This window comes from Bactrocera oleae, chromosome 5 (assembly GCF_042242935.1).
Source record: "Bactrocera oleae isolate idBacOlea1 chromosome 5, idBacOlea1, whole genome shotgun sequence".
Classification (NCBI taxonomy): domain Eukaryota; kingdom Metazoa; phylum Arthropoda; class Insecta; order Diptera; family Tephritidae; genus Bactrocera; species Bactrocera oleae.
In genome coordinates, this window is record NC_091539.1 from 34,611,746 (window position 1) to 34,636,923 (window position 25,178).

General features: G+C 34.1%; 1 protein-coding gene across 2 annotated transcripts in view; it reads right to left on the reverse strand.

Annotated features, from left to right (window-relative positions):
* The window catches only part of LOC106619284 (GATA zinc finger domain-containing protein 5), a 105,991-nt gene that overhangs the window by 50,534 nt on the left and 30,279 nt on the right, over positions 1-25,178 (reverse strand). For both annotated transcript variants that reach the window (XM_036371719.2, XM_036371720.2), the window contains exon 2: positions 20,001-23,784. In XM_036371719.2, coding sequence (XP_036227612.2) covers positions 20,001-22,934 — 2,934 coding nt within the window. In that variant the 5' untranslated portion in view covers positions 22,935-23,784. The remainder of the gene's footprint in view (positions 1-20,000; positions 23,785-25,178) is intronic.

A 25,178-nucleotide genomic window follows, 5' to 3' on the forward strand; every position in this document is an offset into this window, starting at 1 on the left:
GTTGGCTGCTTTAAAAATTTAAAAAAAGTGAAAAATAGCTACTAAAATCGTTGAAGAATACACACTTTAAATGTTAAATCTTATAGAGAAGTTTTTTTGCCATTGCTGCTGGCATTTCTTTAAATAAAAATAATAAATTTCAAATTTCAAATCGCAAGCACACAAACCTAAATTCTCAAGAAAAATACACGTGTAAACCGAAGGCACTGAAAGCGTGGTGAATAAAGCCGTAAAACTAGTATGCCTTAAGAAACAACAAAGATATGCAAATTAAAAGTTCTTAAAACGGTAAAAATATGTAGATGATTCAATTGTTTTTGAATGTGAAAAGATTTGGCAATGAAAGATTGCTGTTATAAATCACATATGCAAAGAGAAATTATTCGATAAAGTAAATACCAAAATTAATAAAAAAAATATTAAAAACAAAAAGGAAACTTAAACAAAGATCTCACGCTTCGTCGTCTAATGATGCGAGAAATAGACATGTACATGTGGTGTACATGTAGTTTTACTCAATGCACGCCTAGAGCAACATTATATTAACATCGCCGCTTGCAGCTATAGAAATCATTGACATGTTTTTGTTGCTTTTTTTTATAAAAAAATGTGTTAATCAAAACGCTTCGTGTTGTCGAACGCCATTTAATGCTCGAACGCCATTTGAGCGGTAACGATAAGTATCAATACTCATACATTCCAGAGGGTGTGAAATAAGAATGATCAAAGTACCGTTACTTACAGTTCGACTAGCTTAATATTGGATATGAAAGAAAATATTAATAGAAAGAATTCAGTAACTTGTACTAAGTTACGACTGCAAAAAATTTGTTTGTAGTGATCTCCATGTAAGTGGAGAATCTCTGGCCTGTAAAAATTCAGCATAAAGTCCGTGAGATTTTTTGAAAGAACTTATAGAACCACTAGTTTTTCTAGCCTAAAAAAATTGGATCGTCAGTAAGAGGTTACTATTAAAATTTAAATTGATGTGTGACATTTATCGGACATATGCTGAACATTTAATAGCACTTCAAAAAAATCTGATTTAAGAATTTACTTAGCCTGCATATATCACGCCAAAAAGGCTTGATAAGAAGGAGTAGAAGACTCCGTTTGAAATCTCTAATAGGAACAAGAGCAATGAAAGCCGTAGCCAACCTTTAGTTAAAACACAGACAAAGGTTTCTCTTTTGACTAAAGTAAGTGACCTTGGAGTGAGATAGGAGTAATATTTTAGTAAACCCGAAATGGAGATAAGGATTTATTGTCTGAATGACCTTAAACTGTATATGCCATTTAAAAGTCTGATAGAGCACAAGTATTTCCACATACATGATACCGTGTCTTAAGGAAGGTTTCTGTGAAACGCTTTGTTTTCGCTAGTGGTCTAAATAACACTATGTGCGATTATACTGAAATATGATGCGATTTAACCAAATGTACAAAGGAGGCTCGAGAGAATACTAAACTAAAGATATGATATGTAAAGAGACATATGTATTCGTATAGGATGGAAATGTGATTGCAATCATTCCTAAAATCAACCATAAAAAAGCTCTGAAAAGACAACCATATCTTATCTTTTAATAATATTTATAGCTACAGATAGTTTAGAAGCAAATGCGAAATAACGGAGGAAGATGAAAGAATAACTTTGGTTCTACTAGGCGCACAAAAACAATTTTATTAATAACTATTATATGAACATTCGTATTTTAAAACCGAGTTCGACCTAATACATACCAGGGGTTGCATTGCCTTTCGCATTCAGCGCTTTATTCAACTAACTTTCTCTGAATAGGAGTTGAAAGCGAAAGGTCTTAAAAGTCTGATATGGCATCTTCCTCTTTAAGCAGTATTATGCAAAATCCAGTTATTGTATAAAACCCAAAAATATGCAAAGGAACATAAATTATTTTGTCTAATATTTTTTGGCAAAGTTGCTTTTAATTGCAATCTTTGAACTTATCTAAGTATATAGTTTTATGGATTTGAATGTATACATTAAGCAAATTTAGCGATTAATAGCAAGCGTCCATTGCTCAAACATAAATATTTATATTATTACATTTTCCTATTTTAACTGTGGGTATGTTTTCTGCGTTTTAGCCTTGATAAAAATAAGAAAGAAAAAAAAAAGAAAAACTCAAAAATTACAACGAATATAATTCGCTAAGCAGTGAATAGTTTTTGCATTAAATTTATTTTTGGTTGCCATTTGGATAATGTTTGCGTAACGTGGAAGTGTCTAGGACTTACAAGGTGCGTTCCAAAGTAAACAGGACTTTTAAAAAAAGACAGAACAAATGGTTTTATCGGTAAAATCAATTAATTTTATTCAAAATAGTCTGCTTCTGCTTTAATACAGCTTTTTGCACGGTCCAAAAGCATGTCGAACGAGTGTTTTAGCTCGTTGCCCGATATGGTCGCCAGTATGCCGGTGCAAGCCTTTTGAATGGCCTCCACGTCTGCATAACGCTTTCCTTTCATCGGCAAATGCCTTTTTCCAAAAAGGTAGAAGTCGCACGGTGCCATATCAGGTAAATACGGGGAGTGGTTGATTGTTAAAATGTGATTTTTGGTCAAATAATCTGCCATAAGCGTCGATCGATTAGACGGCGCATTATCGTGCAACAAACGCCAACTTTCATCTTCGCGATATTCGGGCCACGTCGATTACGGCGCACCCAATGCTTCAAAACTCCACGGCAGAATACCGCAGTAACGTTTTGGCCGGGTGGAACAAATTCTTTGTGGACAAAACCCTTGGAATCATAAAAACAAATCAGCATTGTCTTCCCTCGTGCACTCTGCTACGGAATAGGCAATCATCGCTTTAAACTTATTTCGGTAAAAGTTTTACCAATTTTAAAATAAAATTGTATACAGTTATTTATTCAGCGTAAATTTTGAAAAGTTAGATAATAGATTGATATTAGTTCAATAAAAGGAAGGGATAAGTTCGGGTGTAAGCGAACATTTTATACTCTTGCAACTTGCAAGGATCAAAGCCGGGAAAATACCTTCGGATTTTGGCAAAACTTTATAATAAGATATGTAGCGAAAAGGTTCAGCTTCATTATTCCACGAAATGTAATTTGGTATTATATTAACTTATGTTGAAGGTCATAGACTCACTTAGTTTTATTACTATATTTTACTTCCCGTTAGCGAAAATTATACTAAACTCATTGGGGCCATGCCTGGAGTTATATACATATATATAAATGATCAGGATGTCTCTCTGCTCGTCCGTCTGTCTGTGCAAACTGTAACCTAAGTAAACGTTAAGATATCTTGATGAATCTTGGTACACATGTTTCTCGACGTCCACATACCGTCTGTAATCGAAAACCTATAAAGGGCCATAACTAAACTCCACAAGAAGTCTGATTTGGTACAACGAATCCCATTAGGGAGGACCATCTGCAGTATAAATGTTTTTAGAAAGTGGGCGTGGCCTCGCTCTTTATTAGGTTTAATGTTCATATCTCCTAAATAACTAAGGCTATAATAACCAAATTAAGTCAGGAAAAATCGTTTTAGCCCCCCTACCGACAGTGTTGAAATGGTTGAAATCGGCGGATTTCCCTGTCCACTTACCATATAACGGTTTTAATTAAAACTACATAAAGTGCGATAACTCATTAAATAAATAAGGCAGATAGTTTGAAATTAACACATAGGATCGTACAATTAAGCTTTATAGGCGCCAATAAAAAAATTGGAGGATGGGCGTGGCACCGAACACCTTTGGGTGAAAACCCATATCTCGGGATCTGCTCAACCGATTTCTACTAAATTTGATAAGTAACATATCCTGACATTCTCATGTTACTGTGCAAAAATGGGTAAAATCGGATTAAAAGCACGCCTACTTCCCGTATAACACAAATTTAAATGCAATCTGATTTTTTAACCTTTCCGTATACAAATCAAGCACTTGCAGACATAGTGCCTTCAAGATGTGCCATCTCCAGTCTAAAAATTGGCAAAATCCATAAAAAGACTCGTAAACATTTTAAACTGTGCATTATGCCTAAGATACGTCCCATCGCTTTGTAAAGTATCTGAAGTCATAATGATACCTAAACCGAGTAAATCATTACACGACGTTATCCAAAATATTTGAGAATGTACTCATAACTAGGCCCAAATCAATACCGGGGCACCGAATTGTTAATTTCGTTGAAAATACAATGAATAAAAAGAATGTTTATTCGGCGGCCTTCTTGGACGTGTCTCAAGCTTTTGAAAAAGTTTGACATTCGGGTCTGCGGCTCAAATTAAAATGCATGTTACCAAAACAATATTGCGATATAATTGCTTCCTAACTCTAACTTACAACCGATAGAAGCGGGTGTTCCCCAGGGAAGCGTGTTGGGGTCAATGCTTTATTTGCCTTTTACCAGTGACCTCCCTACTGACCCAAGTTATGTAACAGCGACATTCGCGGATGACACAGCACTGTTAGCAGCTGGAGAGTTAATCTCAGTATCTACTCGACGAGTGCAGATAGCAGTCAATGCAATCACCAAGTGGGCGTCTAGGTGGCGCATCAAATTAAACGACTCCAAATTAATTCCCGTCGACTTCACATTGAAAAAATTGGCATATCGACCAAGTTGTACAATATAAATAATAATCCTAAACCACATTATAACAGTGCTAAGTACCAAGGCATCACCTTAGACGCTAGGCCTCGCTAAAAAGAGCATGTCAAAAAAAAAAAAATGAGCTTGATATGAAATTTGCTGAACTTTACTATTCTGTTTATCAGTCCAAAACAAGTTGTTAATATAGAATCAAGTTCTAAAGCCAGTCTGGGCCTACGGAAACCAACAATAAGGTTGCTCAAGTCAGAGCTCTATTGCCTGCATTACGCGCTTTCAAAGTAAGATACTAAGGACTTTAGTTAATGCTCCTTGGTATGTTAGATCTGCTGACGTACACCGGCCTGAATTCAGTAGTAAATGAAATAATGAAAATTGCAAAGTGTCATGAACTGAGACTTACACAACATGTTAATGAGGAAGTTTCCAGACTCATCGAAACTGCTGCGCTAAAAAATCCGGTTGAAACGCAAGAAGCCTTCTGACTTATCAAGGGAACAGTAGTAACAAATATTTTTCATTAACATTTAGCTTTTAATTATTTTTTATCTTAATTAAAAAAGAATTGTTTGTTAGTATTTCGTTTTTGTATACTAGGTATAATTGTAACGAAAAAAAAATATAAAAAAAAGGTTCAATTGAGTCAATACTTCCCTTAGCCCCCATATATCTAATATACAGATTTTTGAACTTCCGTGTGGCTTTATACCGCATATATCGGTAAATATGTCAGTTATCTCAATGAAAATTGGAGAGCGTGCTTTAATCATAACAGTGTATTTTGGTGTCTAAAATGGATAAAATTGGGTGAAAACTTCGACTAAGTGAATGATCTTCAGTATAAGTTAAGAATATACCAAATTTGATTGTAATTAATTCACAATTTCTTCGAACAATGGTTGTTTAATTCTTTCGCAACATTTTTAATATCAAGTATGCCAGCATCTGAAGAAATTTCCTAGGCTTTAATTCTAGCAAGTTGCAAGAGTATAAAATATTCGGTTACACCTGAACATAGATATTCATTACTTGTTTTCTTTTCCTAATGCTAATTTTAATTATTGTAAAGTCATTACAGAACTGTATATATAAGTTCTTTTTTGGAAACTCTTCATAATATAAAAAAATCAATTGATTTTTCTAATAAACCAATTTTTTCCATAAAAAGGGGTTAAAACTCGAATATGCGTAAACTTTTTATTCTAATTCACTTTTATTTCTGCGAATTATTCAGCTTTGAAACGAAAACACCCAGAATAAATTAGCATAGCAAACTTTTTATTTTGAAAGTGTCTAGTGTGTAAAAAAAAATATTACAAACACATAAAAAATAAATTAATCTCTGGTAATCCCTGATATTTGAAATGCTCTTATTTATGCTTATTGTATACAACTGTTCGTTTTTAACCCGGCATCACTAAATGTGGTTTAATTTTAATTTTATTATTATTACACGTTTTAACAACGGCGAAAGAAATAATTATATTTAAGGAAGAGGAGGAAAGGAATAAGTATAAAATTGTGCCATAAATTAGCATAACTTGATTTTTACCGAATCAATATGTCTCTTTTTAGCTTCTTAATTCTATGAAACAAAAAACACTACAAAACCGCAATGATAATTGTTTGAATGCCGTTTTATAGTAGATTTTTACAGAGCAGCCACAATAAAAGCAAGTTATTGATTTTGCAGATTTCTAATGACAGTCTTTTATGTATAAAATCATTGACTTTTATATTGTTCCAGCAGGATAAACCTTCTCGAAATATGTTCGGAAAAACTGAGGTGTTGGCGAGTTTACAGACCTTAACCGAAATAAAGTCCTTACCTGTTTCGGTTATATAGAGTCAACTAACGAGAACCGAGAATCCTTGGCTCTCAATGTAAAATGCATAAATTTAAAAAATAACTTCTGAAACATTTTTACAGCAGGAGATTTGAATAATTTTAGAAGAATTATTATTATGGAAAATATTATAGGTTATGGTATATAATTTAGCGGAGCCATAGGATACAATATATAAAAGTCCATGAATCATAACCATATATATATATTCCGACAGTGCCTTGTTAAAATATAAGGCTTCAAAGAATTAATCATAACCAGTCTTAACTAAGTACAGAATCCATTCACTTTTTGACTGATTTTTATTTCAGCAGAAAAAAGGGACTCCAAGAGAAATGTTTCGGAGCATTTAAAGTTAATCTGAGGTTAAAATTGTAAATCCCTTGAATTAATTAAACTCATTTGAGCTAGTTTGAAATCTACCGAGTTTACACTGTGCAACATGCTTTTAACCTCACTTTTTCTACAGCAATGAGAAATTTTAATCTAGAGTACAATTTGGAGCTTCAGCAATAAATTAGTCTAGACATACTGTGTAAGCGATTTGTGAGGCTTAAGAGCAGTCTAAGAGAACATCATTAAACAGTAATATATATATATATATATATAAATATAGTATTATCCCAGAATATAACAGGACACAGGACACCTTAAACAAAAATGCCCTTTAACTAAAAGACATTTTTTTTCTGGGTTCAACATCAAATTATTATTTTAACATGACCGACATACCTGTCGAGCTATCCTGCAATATAGAAGCTCATCGTTGCTATAAATAACCTGCCGAGTATGCTGTAGTCGCTACAAAAGTTGCAAAAATGTTACGAACAACTGCAATTCAGTCTGATTAATTATTCGCCTTATATGATCCAATGAGTGATTAGTAGTAATTCTTTTTCTCCTCAATTTCCTAATTTTTATTTTACAACAGGAAGCCAACCACACGTTGTTCGAAGGTTTCGAAATCGGAAAATTGGGGTTTTAATTTCAACGACACACTAAAATGAAAATAATTGCCAATTGGCGATATTTTGAAATCTACAACGAAAATACGAAAATAAACACCGACATTTTTAACTGATTGGCTGTTAGTCATAAACAAAAATTGCGCGAACAGCAGAAAAAAATAAATGCCAATATATGCGAAAATAAAAATAAATTTAACAAACGCAAGCAAAATGTTACTTCGAATTGAGGTGATACCAATTAACGTAAATTAACATTCGTTTTGTTGCAGCGAAACACTTCAGTGTACATGAGCCAACGGGCTGCTTGTTAGCAAAGCGAGTAAATTAGCAGGCCTGCTGCGTAAATGCGCAGTCTCGAAACCAAAACAGCAACAAATACATTTAACTTAAGAAGCGGAGTAATTACTGAAAGCAGCAGGTTGCAATTACTGAGCTCTGTTGTTTACATATACATTTCTATATACCTATACACATATTTCAGATTTATAGTTTTTTTTTGAAAATCGACAGATATGTTGGTTGGTTGCGGAGTAGTGTGTTTCGGGAGAATTTAGAACCCCTTGTCCACATCATGAGAAAATCGAACTATGATTCGATTGCTGTCAAGGTGTGTTAGTTGCTACCGATCAGCAATATTGCCTATATATGAAATAAAACAGATGTTCATTTAGCTAAAGAAATCCCATTCCTATTCAAAAAGTAAAAACTCATCATTGTATTAGTAAGCTTGGAAATTCTCTATTTTCAACCAATGACCAAATGAAAGAAGCAATAAGAAATATTTTCTCAATTTCCTTTATGCATTTTAATGCATACGCATACCAAAAGGACGAAAAGGAATTGCTTATATGCCCTGGTATCTCAATATGGAACCTGAGATTCCAACCAATGAACATTTCAAATCAAGCTAGAACATCTTTTAACATTCCATTCTTACCCAATGAGTTCTAGAGTTAAAATATTTATATGTCGAAATTGCTACGTATTAACTTGTTCCTAATCACAAACGGAATTGTCTGGATTTAGTGGATGCTGCATGTGAAAACCTAAATAGAGCTGTCAGCATTGTAGGTATATACCTCTTCAAAATATTTGGTTGCTATTGAAAGCAATTGGTATAGTTCAGAAAGCCTTAAAATTTGGAAAATTTTAATTATACTTCAAGAACACGCTTAATGCTTTTAGAAAAATGCCTTTTTCCCCACTTTGAATATAAGTCAAAGTAGAATTTTTCGACAAGACAAGCTTAAAATATTATAAAAATTATAAAATTGCATCTATTTAACCTTATAACTCATACTGTAAAGGTCAAAATATGCCAACAATATGTAGTTTTTTACATTATCATACATCAATGCTTTACACAATGTAACATTGTCACAAATATAATCACCTAATGCTTTTTAAACAGATATGAGTATAAATTTTTCATTATAACTTGGGTATAATATTCAAGTTAACGATATCTTTGCGTGTGGAAAAAAGCATAAATTTATGAAAATCAAAAATCTATTTATAACATAACAAGTAAAAGCCTAAGGATATACTAAAACAACGCCCTTTAACGACAAGAATCACAATTTATCGGTGAACGTGTGTTATAAACAAAAACAATGTTAAAGTGTTATCATCAATATAAACCAATTGTAGATTCAATGACCTTAGGCTTGCATCATAAATCTTCTTAAGTGCTGCAAAATACCATGTCATTTACAATTCATCAATAAAACATAATTAATTATTAAGTGATCAGTTTCAGCGGGAGACGAAAAGTCTTTGAAAAAAATCAAAAGCAGTGATAGTAATAAAAATAATCACGGAAACAAAGCAGAAAGAAATAACAATATGTAGAAGCAATTAATAAAGTCAAAAATTAAACAAAGCGAATAGTATAAAACAAACCAGTAAATATAGTTTACAGCCATATAAATATCATTTGTATATATTATTGAGAACGACTCGTTTGGCAAATTGTATTAATGAATAAAAAAAATTAATAAATACAATTAGAAAAAACGAAAATTTTATTTTTATGTATTACTCATTTCAACAAAATGCCGTTAGTTATTGGTCGCAAAAATATAATACATAAATAATTTGAAATAAAGCTGTTGCTGTCCTGTTTCGTTGGACTACAGGTTTTGAAGCCATAACGTCACAATGTTAATGTTATCTTTAACTTTAAAATTCACTACTCATTATTCATATTTAAAAAAAACTTTATATAACTAAATGGATTAAAAATCCTCTCGCGTCTTTATTTCATTTACTTTTCGTTCCACAAAACATGTGTAGATATATGTTCCACCTTGGTATTCATAGTGTAAATTTTGGGAGAGGCTTAAGAGAAAGAAAAATTATATTCAAAAACTATTAACTTGTTAGCTTTTTCGAAAAAACATCAATTTAAAAAAAAACAGCCTTTTTATACGCTGCACAGGGTATATTAAGTTTGCCTATAAAATATATAATATATTTATTATAATTACATATAAATAATCAGCATGACAAACTGAGTTGATTTAGCCATATCCGTCCGTATATAGTCGCTCAGTTATTGAGATATCGATCTGAAATTTTGTACGCACCATTTTTTCCCCAAGAATCTGCACATTTGTCGGAACTGCCGATAGCATTTAGCTGCCATACAAACTGACCGATCAAAATCAATTTATTGTATGGAATCTTTTGTATTTTTGAAGAGTATTATAGCTTTGGTGCAACCGAAGTTAACGTTTTTCTTGTAATTTAGTTAAAAGTGGAGTTAAACCCGTTTAACAAATGAGAATTCTTGCAAATCAAATTCAAAGGCGAAAGATTCTATTATATTACTCATTCCTAGAACTCAGCCATTAAAAGCATGTGCGCTTAGCACAAATACAAAATTATAATGAATCCGTAATTCGTAGAAGTTAAAATATTCAGTACGAGTATTGAAATTAAAATACTGGAAATGGTGAGAAAGGCTACACTATAAATTTGTCAAACTATCTAGAAAAAAATATTAAAGGTGGATGCATATAGCTACAAGTGTTTACATTTTTCTGTCAAAATTCTTAATGGAGGTTGATTGCCTAATAGAATCAATTAAATTACATTAAAGGCGGTTAGTGACATTCGTTTGTAACAGGTTCTATTATACGATCATACGAAAGGCATATAACATATGTATGCAAATGTCCGAATAAACATATTCATATTTGGATATAAAAATAGTTATAGCATTGCGAAAAATTATGTTTTCATATTAAAAAATTCTTGTTTGAAATTACTCTCCGTCCGCATAAAATTTTCAAAATCAAAATTTTCAATCGATTCCATAAAAAGTTCAGCGGTTTCTAAATATTTCCGAATAACACTAATGCATCTATATGCGAAAAGTAAATACTTTCTTACAATAAAAATTTAAAAAAAAATACAACAAGTCCATTCAAGTATTTATTAGGAACAAGCGTAAATTTTTTACAAAATAATAAAATTTGCAGAATCAAGTAGTTGGAGGGCGAATGTATGTTTACTTCACAAGCTTTTATATATTTGAAATTTAATAGAAATTTGTATCGATTGAGGGCCTATAATTCACTTATTTATAAAAACTCATCGAGTATCAATGGAGGAAGAATTGCTAACATATACACTATAGCAGCTTCAATGCATATCATTTAAAGAGTAAGACGCAGTTTTCATAGAATCGATGGTTTGAAATGATCGGATAACCGAATCCAACCGCTTTCAGGAATTTTTATTCGCAGACTAAATCTGTTACGAAATCATTTCAATGAATAGTAGATAAGTACACGAGCACTAACAACGTCATCATTAAGTTACACTTGTTGAAATTTGATTTATGACCCTTAATGCCTATACACCTATGTATACATATATAATATATGAGCGTCTGTTTATGCCACAAGCCACAAATTAATTTGTTGCTAACTGCAATCTGATTTACAAATCATACATTTTACAATTTTCCAACGAACCACGTTTGCATAAGCTACACACATGCACACACACTTACAAATACGCTCACATCCAACAACCGATGTAAATATACGGTTACACACGATTTGCAAACCAAGTCAAACTGACAGTGATGGAGTGCGGAAAATCAATGCATTCGATAGGCGGACGGACGGACAGACAGACAGATTGTGTAGATCGGTGGCAAGGTGTTGACGTAATGATCCGACAGGCCGGTCGCTGTTTGTGGCAGCTTGTGGCAGGTTACCGCAAATTTTCACTCACTGCATCCACATATAACTGTATATATTGAGTACATGTTTGTACCGTTTTCATTTGGTGCGATTTTCACTATTTTATTTCTTGTTAGACATATTTACATACAGTACAGCCGCAGATCCGAATATGTATGTATGTATGGCTACACAGTTATGAAATTTTTTACTTGCTGAATGTTCAATTGAGTTTACATACTTTCTTGCTTCGGTATTTTCATAAATGGTTTCACATGAATATATTTTTATGTGCCTTTGTGGCTTACGAAATTTTAATGCAATTTTTATGGCTTCTTTTATTACATGTGTTTTTACGTGGGCGTGAAAATTTCACTTAAGTTACGAATACAATTATTTCAACTTTTTCATTTTTGCTTATGATTTTGTAAAATATTTGCTAAGAAACTCGGTAAATGTGTCAGACAAAGTGAAAATCAATTTAATTTTTATCTTTTTAAAGTTAAGCGAATTTTTCGGTAAATAAAGCTTGAGTCAACATCAATTCGAAAAGCTCAAAATGTTAAATTTTGACCCGAGCTTATGATTTTATTCAGAAAATATTGCTTTTCTAAATTCAAGGCAAAGTTCCTGCTAGACAATTGGCGTTCTAGCTATGGTTTATGAAAATATCGTATTCTATATTTCCCAATTTTCACCCAATTTTTTACTTTGCCTGTTAACTATTTTTTGAAAATTTTTCATGTCCGAAATAAAATCTGAGGGTTGGCTTGTTTGCTGATGAGCTGACCGGTATTTGAAAAACCATTTTCTAGAAATTTAAATATAACCTAAACTCGAATATAAATCCAGGTCCTTGCACTGTAGCACTTCATTATTCTGAATGAGAAAATGTCTATTTGTCACATCTTTTCTACATATTTAGCCTACCTAATCCTTCTGCTTGCGATGTGCTTCAAGAAAATGTTTTATGAGAAACTGGACCAAGAAACTTGACCAAGAGATAGTAATCTACAATATATGTACTATTCAGTAAAAAGTAATATAAAACAAGGTTTCCGTTAGTCAACCTCCGAAAGGATCATTATTGTGTTCCTATCCGAAAAGAAAAAAATACTTATATAAAACAAAAGAAAACAAGTAAGGAAGTTCTAAGTCGGGTGTAACGGAACATTTTATATTCACGCAAAATTTTATATTAAAGGAAGTATTGATCGGATTCAACCCATTTTTGACACAAAGACATACTATTATCGAGAGTTTCACTTTTTTTACTTTGGTATATGAATGTCAATTATATATCTAACACACTGACCGATAACGTCGGTAAAAAGTCAACTAAAGGCACTAGGGTCCACATATTCTGTATTTAGGGGCTTGAACAGTTTTGGTTCGATTTAGACAATTTTTGGTCACAACGCGGCATACTTTAAACGCATTATTCACGCAAAGTTATACCCCGACGCAATCATTTGTGGAAATAGGCGTGGTTGTAATCTGATTTCGCCCATTTTCGCAGTATAACATAGAAATATGAGAAGAACGTTATGTACCGAATTTGGTTGAAATCGGTTAAGCAGAACCCAAAATATGGAATTTCACCTAAAAGTGGGCGGTGCCACGCCCATTGTCTGTCACGCAGTTCGTATAAAGTCATTTCATACCATCCCAGAGATAAAATTTAATGTCTCTGGCATGTTTAGTGCTTGATTTATCGCGCTTTCAGTAGTTTTTAACAGTACCGTTATATGAAGGGTGGACGGGGTTATCACCCGATTAGATGCCCCTCCCTAATGTGATCATGTGTACCAAATAACAGACTTATATCTTATTGCGGAGCTTAGTTATGGTAATTTATTTGTTTTTGATTAATGGCGTTTTGTGGGCGTGGCAGTGGTCCGGTTACGCCCATCTGCAATACCAACCGTCTCACGGTACCAAGAAACATGTCTACCAAGTTTCATAAAGATATCTCAATGTTTACTCAAGTTGCAGCTTGCACGGACGGACAGACAGTCACCCGGATTTCAACTCGTCTCTTCATCTTGATCATTTATATATATATAACCCTATATCTAACTCGATTAGTTTTAGGTGATACAAACAACCGTTAGGTAAACAAAACTATTATACTCTGTAGCAACAGGTTGCGAGAGTACAAAAATATTCGATTATATTCAACCACACACATACATTAACACATCAAAATCGGTGTTTCCCAATATTTTATCGACGAATTCGAATAAGAAATATGAAAGGTGGAAAGGTGTGTCTGTCTGGCCAAAAGCGATAACTGAAAAATATAAAATCGAAAATACCGGTCAGTTAGTTAGTTGTCCACACTTAGTTGTGCCACATGCCGCTGCCATTTAGCACCTGGCTGCAGAAATAAGCTGCGTGTATTAAATTCATTAGAGCGAACGAGCGCTTGTCGCAGACACACGAAGAAACTTTCAGGTGCGTAAATCCCTGTGTGACAAGTTGGGAAGCGAACAATAAAATCGAGACCAACACAATTTGGATGTGGTGGAATTAACGCTTTCCACATTCCAAAAAAGCAAAAAAACCCCAAGTATCAACAACATTAACAAGAGGTTTAATGGCGCTTGTTTGAGCGTGAAATGAAATAGGAAAACATTTAATTTTTGAACTATTTGTTAATAGGGCTATTTTCCATTGTCACACAGAAATATTTTAACAAATTCGTTTTGAACTATTTAAATACATATGTTTTGTACGTTATCCGTTTGGAGACAACTTGAAAGCTTGTAAATACCTGCATCTGTCGGATAACATCAAGGCGCATATAAAGAAAAAAGGGGAGAAGAAGTTTGGACAGGTGCCTGGTGGAGATGCACATTTCTACATAGGTACATAAATGTCAAAGGTTTTATAGACACCATATATATATATATATATATATATACAGTGATGTGCGATAATATAAAGCCACATAATTGCTGACGATGTTACTTCATGTAAAAGTTTTTTGTAAACCTTATATTCTATAGATAAATAATACACTTCTCTTTGAATATTATTCAAGTATTTCTGAAGTCAATTGCGAGTTCATTTTTTGCTAATTAGTGAAATGCGTTGTTTCTTTTCTACCAATAAAAAAAAACTTGAAAAAAAAAAATTCTTGAAATATATTGATTTAAAAGATATCTATGGTACTGGCTCTATTTCATCGCACATCACTGTATATATTCACGAATGAAGCAACAAAGAAATTATATCTGGAAATAACAATGACTCACATATTTGGGATTTTATGATAAACTTACAGCAATAACGTACTTTGATTGAGCAACCGCTAAACAAATCTATGACTGGGATAAATAAATAAGATAAAAGCTCACGGGCATATGTACACAAGCACCTAAGTATCGTGCACACCCACACACACATTCGCACAAATTTCTACTTTCACCTGCGGCGCTGAAGAAAAATAAAAACGTGACTTATTATGCAGCTAAACGAACAAAATAAGAGATAAATAAAAAGTTTGAGAAATATACATAAGCAGAAATGCACACACGCACACATAGATACACACAGGTACACACAGAGAGACATTAATGCCTATCTAAGCGTTATTGGCTTTTTGTTGTTGGTTAATAAATGATTCACTTGCCTATCGAATGACTGTTGCAGTTGTTGCTACTGTAGCCAATGACCAGATAACAGTATTTTATTTAATTTAATGAATCTTTAGAAAAAAACAGCAACAACATCTTAAACGAAAATAATTAAATCAAATGTGATCGCTGGCAAATTTGACTGATGGTTGCGTGCGAAGATTTTATTGAGATATTGTAATACCTTACATTAACGAAGAGGCTGCGGAGGAGTAAGAGGGTTAATAATGTAAAGCTGTAATGCTAATGTGTGTGTATGCGCTTAGTTGCATGTTGCAAGTGCAATCACACTAGCAGTCTCAATTAAGCTTAGTCATTACAATGGATATTTGTTAATTCATGTATCTATATGGTATACAATAAGAAAAAACGTTAACTTCGGTTGCACCTTAGCTATAATACCCTTCACAAATAAAAAAGTTTTCCATACTGGCACTTGATTCCGATCGTCCAGTTTGTATGGTAGCTATATGCTATTGTGCGACAAATGAGCAGCTTCTTGGGAAAAGAAGTATGTGTACAAAATTTCATATCAAAAACTGAAGAGCTAGTTCGCATATATACAGGTATACAAACGGACATGGTTAAATGCACTTAACTCGTCACGCTGATCATTTATATATATTAATTTTATAGGGTCGCTGACGTTACCTTCTGGGTATTATAAACTTCGTGACAAACTTAATATAATCCGTTCAGGGTATAAAAATAAAATATCTGTGGATGCGCATGCGTTGTGCTTAGATGAGCTACAGCTGCTGAGCTCTTGCATTGCGCACACTTAGCCCCAGCCAAAGCGCTGACAAGCACATAAAGCTGTCAACAACAAGCAGGAGACACAACACATACATACAAAGATATGATGTTGTTGTGAGGCTGGGAAACTGATGCACAAATAGGCTTTTGTCAATACAGGTGTGTTTGTATTTGCTCGCAGTCTTCTTCTCGCCTTCTTTTCGTTTGAAAATAATTTAGGTGAACAAAAAAGGAAAAAATATTGAAATTCCCCATTACACAGTAAACCATAACGTACAAACATGCAGTAAGCGCGCTAGCGTGGGTTTAATGACATGCTGTCTAAGCTGTTGACTGATTGTCAAAGAGGTGTGTTGTCCTCGTTATCGTGCAACAATGCAACCGTAGTCTATCTGCGTGTGTTTTATGTCAATATTTATGATTATTTTTTATTTATTTGCATACCAGTTCGCATTTTGACATGCAAATGTTACGCGCCACGCAGATATACACACACATATCCGCTTGTAGGCTTAAACTATTTACGTGAAACCGTTTTTTATATATCTTATTTTATGCGACTATTAAATTTTAAATGCGTTTGCTGCTAATACTGTAAGTATTAAATTTTTGAAAACTTTGCACAAAGTAAATGCGATGAATTATGTGCGACTCTAGGAATGTTGCTGTTTTGGAGATGTAAACAATGTATTCGCGCCTCATTTGGCAATAGAAACCACTGAATATGCGGAAAGGTCACTCGAGGTGACCAGTTAATCTAGCTACCTGGACTAATAATAAACGAAACGATATCTGTCGGTGGCATACAAGTGTTAGATTTATCATTATATAACATTTGTTCCCTATTTTAATCATTACAAGAAAAACATTACAATACCTAACAAATATCCTTCTTATAGCATAAAATGATATACATTTTGATTTAGATTGGTCAGTTTGTATGACAGCTATATGTTATAGTGGTCTGATCTGAACAATATGTTTGGATATTGTAGCACTGCCTTGGACAATAATTAATGCCAAATATGGTGAAGATAAATTCTCAAGCAAAAAAGTTTTCTATACAAGAACTTGATTTTGTATACCAGCTATATCCCATAATGATCTGATATTGGCGATTTTCGTTAAGAAAATTTTAAATCGATGTCGCAATAACTGGTGACCTAGTTCACGTATAAACAGTTAGACGGGCATGGCTAAATCAACTCAGCATGCCACCCTGATGATTTATATATATACTTTATAGGAGCTCCGACCTTTCCCTCTGGGTGTTACATAATGCTTTTCAAATTTTTCTCTCGAAACTTGGCAAAATAAATACACTTTTTTAATTATAGACATAGGTATATCATAATTTTTAGAGGTAGTAGGATATATATTGCCCATTGAAAACTCTTAGCTATTTATCACGATCTTATATGATCAGTTTTTAGAACACCATATAAGAATTTAGCAATTTAAATCCTTAGTAATGTTGAAGAACTCTTTAAAGAAAATGTCCAATTGGGATTATCGGCATGGGTTTGAGTCAATGGATCAATCAAATTGTGAATTTCAGAAACATTTATTTTTTTCTCCCAAACATAGGTATGCTATTTGTGGCATCGATTTTGCAGTGCTGTCAATTTTTAAAAATAAAAAATTATTTTTACCTTCATCGCGAGTCGAAGCCTTTTATTTCTTTAAATATTTGAACAAATTCTTAACCATCATGAAAAAGCATTAAGTTTTATTTTCATGTATTTATTAGAGTTTCAATAAATTGGAAGATAGCTCGTCAGTCAGAAGTTTAAAAAAATTCTCCAAAGATAATCTAATAAATTGATTGATACTTAGAATGTATCAGTGTTTAAAGAACTTTCTTCTCTAGAAATAATATTTCTCCCTGATTTTTAAACTCTTATTCGAATTTTGAAGATCAAAACAATTGTTAGACAAACTTTTTTAAAAATCAGAGATATCTCTTCTACAAATTTCTCTACATATGTCTGCATGATGCATTTAGTTGTCAATGTTTTCGGCAATCGCTAACTTTTTGCCTAAGTTCAAGATTTTAGAAGTTAAACACATAAAAAAGTCTATTATTATTATTTTTTTCCTTTACTTCAAAGTCAAACATTTCCCCCACTCAAATTATAAGCTTTTATGAACAATTATCTAAAACACTAATCAATAAAGGAAACCCTTTACAAACATTCGAAAATATGATCACGATTGCATCATTATAAATTTAATTATTTACTACATACACATACTAAATTTAACTTCTTTTTAACATTCGAATTGTCACGGGTGACGATATTTTTTCTTTGATAAGCTTTTGACACTTCTCATTTACAATTTGTACAACATTAACCACGCTTACGAGCCTAAGCCGCAAGCTTTGTTTTATTATTCATACATTTATTTAAAAGTGTAATTAATTTTTACGCCCATCACTTCCGTCGATCTGTTCTAATTTTTTCCAATTTTTTATTCAAAAACACTTCAAAAAGCCAAACAATGCATCCAAAACCAGCAAATATGTTTCCACACAGACCTGTAATACATACCTATATGTAGAAGAATATACACGTGTATGTGCAAACCTGTAAATTTATGTACATAAATTTGAATGACTGCGAAATTTGGTTTATGACAATTGTCTGCAATATTTTGCTACAAGGTTGTCAATCCTTTGTTTTGAAGGCAGTTTTATTTTGTAAATTGTTGTTCTTGTTTGGTTTTTCTTGACAGTCAACTGTTGACTCTGTCAGTTAGCTATTGTTTGCATTTGTTGCCATTTCAAATGGAGTTGTGACATTATTTTAGGCAAATTTTATGTACCTTTTTCGCATGGAGTATGACAGAATATATGTATGTGAGAATCTGCGTTTTTCTTAGAATACACGAAAATAAAGCTTGGAGTGTGTGTTTGTACATATGGTACATACGCATGTGGTTGAAGCTTGAAAGAGCGCGAAGAAACGCATGTGTTATTTAAATAAATTGGATTACGTTGAGTTATTCTACATACTATAATACATGTGTATGTATGTTTATATAGTTGTAAAAGAAATCACTATGTTGACATAAAGCACCTTGAGATACAATAACATTAAGCCCAAAAATGATTGAAATTTTGGATTGCCTTTTTAATGATTTAATTGCAGACCTTCATTATTTAGTTGAGACATGAATTGAAAACTGTAAAACAAACTGTAAATTAACGAGTTTCATTATTCTGATATTACTGATGACAATTTAGGTTAGGTTGAAATAATTCTATTCCAGTATTATTGTTAAGCCTTTTTAAAACAAATATATAGACTTTGTTATGACGGATGTAGCACATTTTTATTTGCTCTCAAAGGGTTATCATATACATAGAAATTTTGCTATCATGTGTAATTATTGAGACTTAAAATTATCAAGAACTATAAATAAACAAAATAAATTTGTTTCGTCAACCATATATAGCATTGTGTGAAACTATTATAAAAGGCATCAAAAGGCTATTTCAAATTTTATTGTATTATAAGAGGTTTTGCAGAATTGAAATAAGTAACGGAATTAATAAAAAAGGAGCTTTATATTAAGAAAAAGACAATAAATTTTTAACAGTGATCACAAGAATTTTCGATAAATACTTTTGTAGATTTCCCTATATTATTTTCCGCAGTTATCACAAAAAGTATTTATAATTTTTCAAACATATTAAAATTAATAATAAACAAAAAAAAAAACGAAAACAGAGCATACAAACTCTTTACACATTTAGCTTTCTAAGGCATCGCCGAAAAAATGATTTTCGAAAAAAATTCGAAGCTTAGTAATCGAATTCATCAGGACTGCATTTTTGATATATGTTTTTGAAATTAAGATCGTATATCGAATGCATGTTATAATAAGGACACATGTCTTAAATATGTTTTGCTTATTTCATTCACTGATGATTTCATAAATAAAAGTACAAACAATTTATAATTTTCTAACTCACCTTTACATTCGGTTGCTGCAACTGCAAGAATGTGGCTATTCCATTGCGCACACGATTCTTGACGCCGCGCACTGTGCCCTTCGACGAACGTATAGTCGAAGTGGCCGAACCGCAACGTATATCCTTGTAGCCGGCGAAGGCATCGTCGTGTAAACTCTTCGTTTCATATTCGGAGAGACTTTCAAGGTCGCCACCGCCCAAACTAGCGGAACCACCACTAACACTATTACCATTAATACCACCAAGACCGCCAGTAATGTCGAAACTGCGGAAATTTTCGTGTTCTCTCACATGGAAATTGTAATATTTATCAGCTTCGTATTTGCGCGGCATTGAGTTCATTTTCATATCAACGAATGTACCGTTATCCGCGTTTAAAACGAACGTTTTATTCGGCAGCGACGCGCGTTTGTTGTTGTGACTATTATTAACAGTCATATTATTACTGTTACGTTCCTTTAAGAATTGCTTATGCTCCATATTAATATAATCCTGCTCGTTGATGGCAACCGGCAAGGCAGTTGTGGTCACATCACCCTCACCATCCACATCACTGCCACCATCAGCGCTGGCAGCGCTGCCAGAATCACCATATTTCGCCTCAAAATCATTGGTGGGGAACTTGCGATCGCGTATATCGCGCAACAAGGAGTCCGGCAGAAAAGAGCCCAACATTTTGACGCAAGCCAAGGAAGCCGCGTTGCCCGTGGTTTTCTGTGCTGTTGGCGAAACCGATGACTGGCGTATGAATTCGGTGGAGTGCAATGAATCACAACTCAACGAGGACGATTCGCTCTCCTCACTATCGGTGAAACTGCCAGCGCGTGCATGTTCGCCATTCGTATGTGACTTCGCTGTACCGTTTGTCAAGTCCAACACTGACTTCTTAGTGCTGCCATTGAGACGTATTTTAGTCGCTTTCATGTGCAATTCCATTTTGGGCGCGCTACCGTTAACACCATTCTGTGTGACAGCATTGAGTTTCTCGAGTGTGCCGAGTAACTTGTTCTGTGTGGTTGGTGCGCCGGGTGTTACATTACCATTACTCTCCAGATCGCTACCTGTGCCGCTGTCTAGTGTGTCGCAAGGAGAGAATTGACCACTGGACATAACATAGTACAGATACGAAGGATGTGTGACATTTAAATCGGTAACGCTTGTATTCGACGTAGCGTTCGTGTTGTTCGCGTGATCGTTACCATTAATATTGGCATTACCGTTACTCTTGCCGTTACCGTTTGCGATTGTGATCGCGTCTAACAAGTTTGTTGCGGCATTACCGCCCGACGACACGGTTACCGCGCCCGTATTGAGAATCATTGCTGTTGTCGTCGTTGTTAATGTGGCTGCCGTAGGCGTTGCAGCTGTAGGCTTTTGCACCATTTTCTGTTCGTGATTGATTTTGTTGTATTCGTTTGTATGTAGTTCGTTCGCACTTTCACCCGTCGTTGTAGCCTGAGTTGAGTCAATTATTTGCACTGAACAACTTAGTTGTGTTAATTCTTTAATTTGATTATCTGTTGGGGAGTGTTGCTCGGGCGTTTCTTGCACTTGTGCCTTGTTAAGGGTCACCACCGACACTTGTTTGTCACTCTTTTCATGCACTTCGTTCGGTTTTATTTGTATCTTTAACACATGTAATTTGGGTTCTAATTGCTTATTCAAATTCGATTCTTTATGATTTGTTGTTATTTGTTCAACACTGCGCCTGCGTATGGCTGCCTCGGTTTCGGTCAGTGCACTTACACAATCTGCACTCGTTGCCGTTAGTAGACTATTCACGCCGATCGCTTTTGAATTCGCGTTCACGTCTGCACTTTCCAGCTGCTCTTGGACATCTGTATTGCAGAGACTATGGCCAGCCTCATGGCGATCGTGTTCGCTAACATTTGCCGCATTCGTACAGATATAATGTTCAAACGCGTTTTGACCATTTCCAATAGCACTAGTCACACAACTTTCGTCGCGATATACATTAGACGTCGCAGTTGGCGCACCAAGTGAGCCAACTGGATCAACTTGCTGCTGATCAGCACGAACGTCATTAGCGCCGCGCTCATCATTATCAGCATGCCGATCATGTGCATCATCATTATCACGCGTATTATTATGCGCTTTGTTGTTGTTGTCATGTTGCTCATCGCCATTGCATCGTATGATAATCATGCCGTGCTGTGGTTGTTGATGTTGTTGATCATTCACTTGTGCTGTCTGCTTCGTGGATATATTATTGTTGCTACTGCTCAGCTGCTCATTTTGACCATTTCTATTTACTTGCGATTTTCCAACATCACTTCCAACACCGTTAGCTAAACGGCCGTCGTTTCCATTCGTTTCGTGCACATCTTCGTTGCTCACAACGCCGCCATCGCTGCGCTCGCTATGTCCATTATTGGCTTTTCCTCTTTCACTCACCACTTTCAACAGCAATTGTGGAAAAGTTGGCACCACCGTGGATGTTGTTATTTTCTGCTTAATTGTGGTGTAACTAGTTTTTTGGTCACTCTCGTACTCACCACTCTGTATGCGATACGAGTGGCGTCGCTCATCATCATTCAACGGTTGCTCATTATTTGCTTTGACATTATTATTGCTTTTGTAATTATTATCTATACCGCTAACACCAATACGTGTTGTTGTTGCCACTAATTTACTTGGTTGCGGCTGCAGCTTAGTGAGTACTGTTCTAGTTACCGCCGTTGATGGTGTTGGTGCCATTTGTGTTTTTGTTGTTGTTGTATTTTGATAGATAGTGATCTTGGCCGTTTCGGGCATTTGTGTTGTTGGTCTCAATATTTCTTGTTGACAATTGTTGAGTACGAGTGGTTGTTGCTTATGTATTGTTGTTGGTGTTGTTTCTGTATTCTGGTCAATTAGTATGGAGATGCCACGCGTTGTTGGCGTATTCGTGTTTATAACAGTTTTCGTTGCCATTATTGCTGTTGCTTGCTGGCTCAACTGGCTTTTAAATTGTGATTACTAAAAATTACTTGTGATTACCGCGCTGCTGATTACTTCTTTTCCGCGTTGAGATTTACTTCGTTTTTCTTGGTCTTGCACTATTTTTCTGACTTGCTTCACCTCAATAATGTTGATCTTCGCTTAAGCTCCGATCTCTTGGCGCCTCTATACAAACAAACGAATATCTTCCTCCGTTTCTTCACTCTTCCGTGTTTGCTTTTGCTCCGTTTGCAACACTCGACGCTTTGTGCCTGATCTTCAGCGCCCACTTTGTTCTTTTACAAAGCAAATGTGATCTTCTAAAGCTTCTCTTTTGTTTCTATGGCTTTTGTCTGCAGTTTCTTTGTTTTCGTTTTCTTTTTTTCGATCTCACTGCGTCGTGATTTGCAGTTATGCAATTTGTAGCGTGTAATATAATCGCTGTAACTCCCTAACAGTCGTTACTTGCACTCATACATAGATAAATAAGTGTACACTCAATGGTCTCTGGGCACTTGTCGGCGTTCATACATTTCTGCATGCACTTCCTGATTTGATGACTTTATAATTTTCTTTTGTTGTCTTCATTGCACTTATTGTCATGCAGTCGCTGCATAATCCTCTTGCTTAGTCGTTACTTTAATGAAACCTTATTTTTTCACTGGAACTTTTTTATCGCAGTTATATTTTGCATTAAAATTGCGCATAGTTTTAATTTTTCAATTTTATTTATTTCTTTATTTTTACTGTCTTTTCATTTATATAAATACAAACTTGCATTTCTATGATGTTTTTGTGTGAAAACTCCACTTTATTTTAAGTTGTATGTTTTAAGATTTCATACCTGTAAATAAAATATAAAATACAAAAACCAATATTTAGTAAACTCAAAATTATCAAATATTTTGTGTATTATGTACAAGCATGTTACAATATGCATATGTAAGTGTATATTTTTACCCTGAACAAGGTATATTAAGTTCATCATGAAATTTGTAAGGCCCGGAGGGGAATATCGGAAAACATATAAGATGTATATGGGATATTCCACGCCAAATCGACCACTTTTAAATTCGACCCCCTTTCCGATTTAGCCGAAATTTTTCTATTCTCTTCTACCCTTTAAAAAACATTTTTGAGAATTTTTTTCAAACTTTTTTATCAAACCCAAAAAAAGTTAGGAATTTTTCTAAAAAAAAAGCGGCTTTTTTATTTTCAAATAGCTATAACTTTTTTAGGCATAGAGTTTTGGGTACCTTTTTTTTTAGTTTTTGTTTTTAAATAATCTTTTTGAAAAAATACATCAGAAAATTATATATGATCAATTCTTCAAGATAATCGATTTATTTTACCAAAATCGTTATTTTTTTGAAGACATTTTGTTTTTCTCCAAAATAACTTCAATTAATATGACAACTTTTCCCGCTTATCCTAGAGTGGCTCCAATTTTTATGGGAAACTTTTTTATTTGACGTAATATCTTCACGAAATTTGGCATGAGCTATTTTCTAAGGCAACAATGTAATCTCCGAACAAATTGTTTAGATCAGATCACTATAGCATACAGCTGCCATACAAATTGAATGATCGGAATCAAGTGCTTGTATAGAAAACTCTTTCATTTGACGAGGTATCTTCACGAAATTTGACATAGATTATTATTTAAGGCAATAGTGCAATCTCCGAAGAAATTGTACATATCGGATGGCTATAACATATAGCTGTCATATTAACTGAACGATCGGAGTGACGTGCCTGCATGGAAAACTTTTTTCTTCACGAAATTAGATCGGAATCAAGTTATTGTACATTTGTACTTGTGAAGGGTATTAAAGCTTCGATGCAACTCAAAGAGCTGTGTAAACTTTTATCAAGATCGGGTTAGTTAGAAATCTTGACAATCGACTTTGAAAACACAGTTTCGAGAAAAACGCATTTAAGCGACTATATAGCTGACTTCGAGAGCACAACTTTTCAAGGCAGTATCTCCAAAACTATAGCTCGGATCAATTTGAGAATTTAGGACAATATTCTAGAGGGGTTATAGAATTAAATAAGACAATAAAAATATTTTTTGAAGCAGTGAAACCCATGTAACCTCTTAATGGTTTCACCCGGTTTTAGAAGCTCCTAATACAACACGCCCTTCTGATCGTACCAAGTATAGAGCATTACCTTGACTTGAAGTCATGGATATTCGGCTTTACCGTTGATTTAGCTGGTTCGCCAGGTTTCACA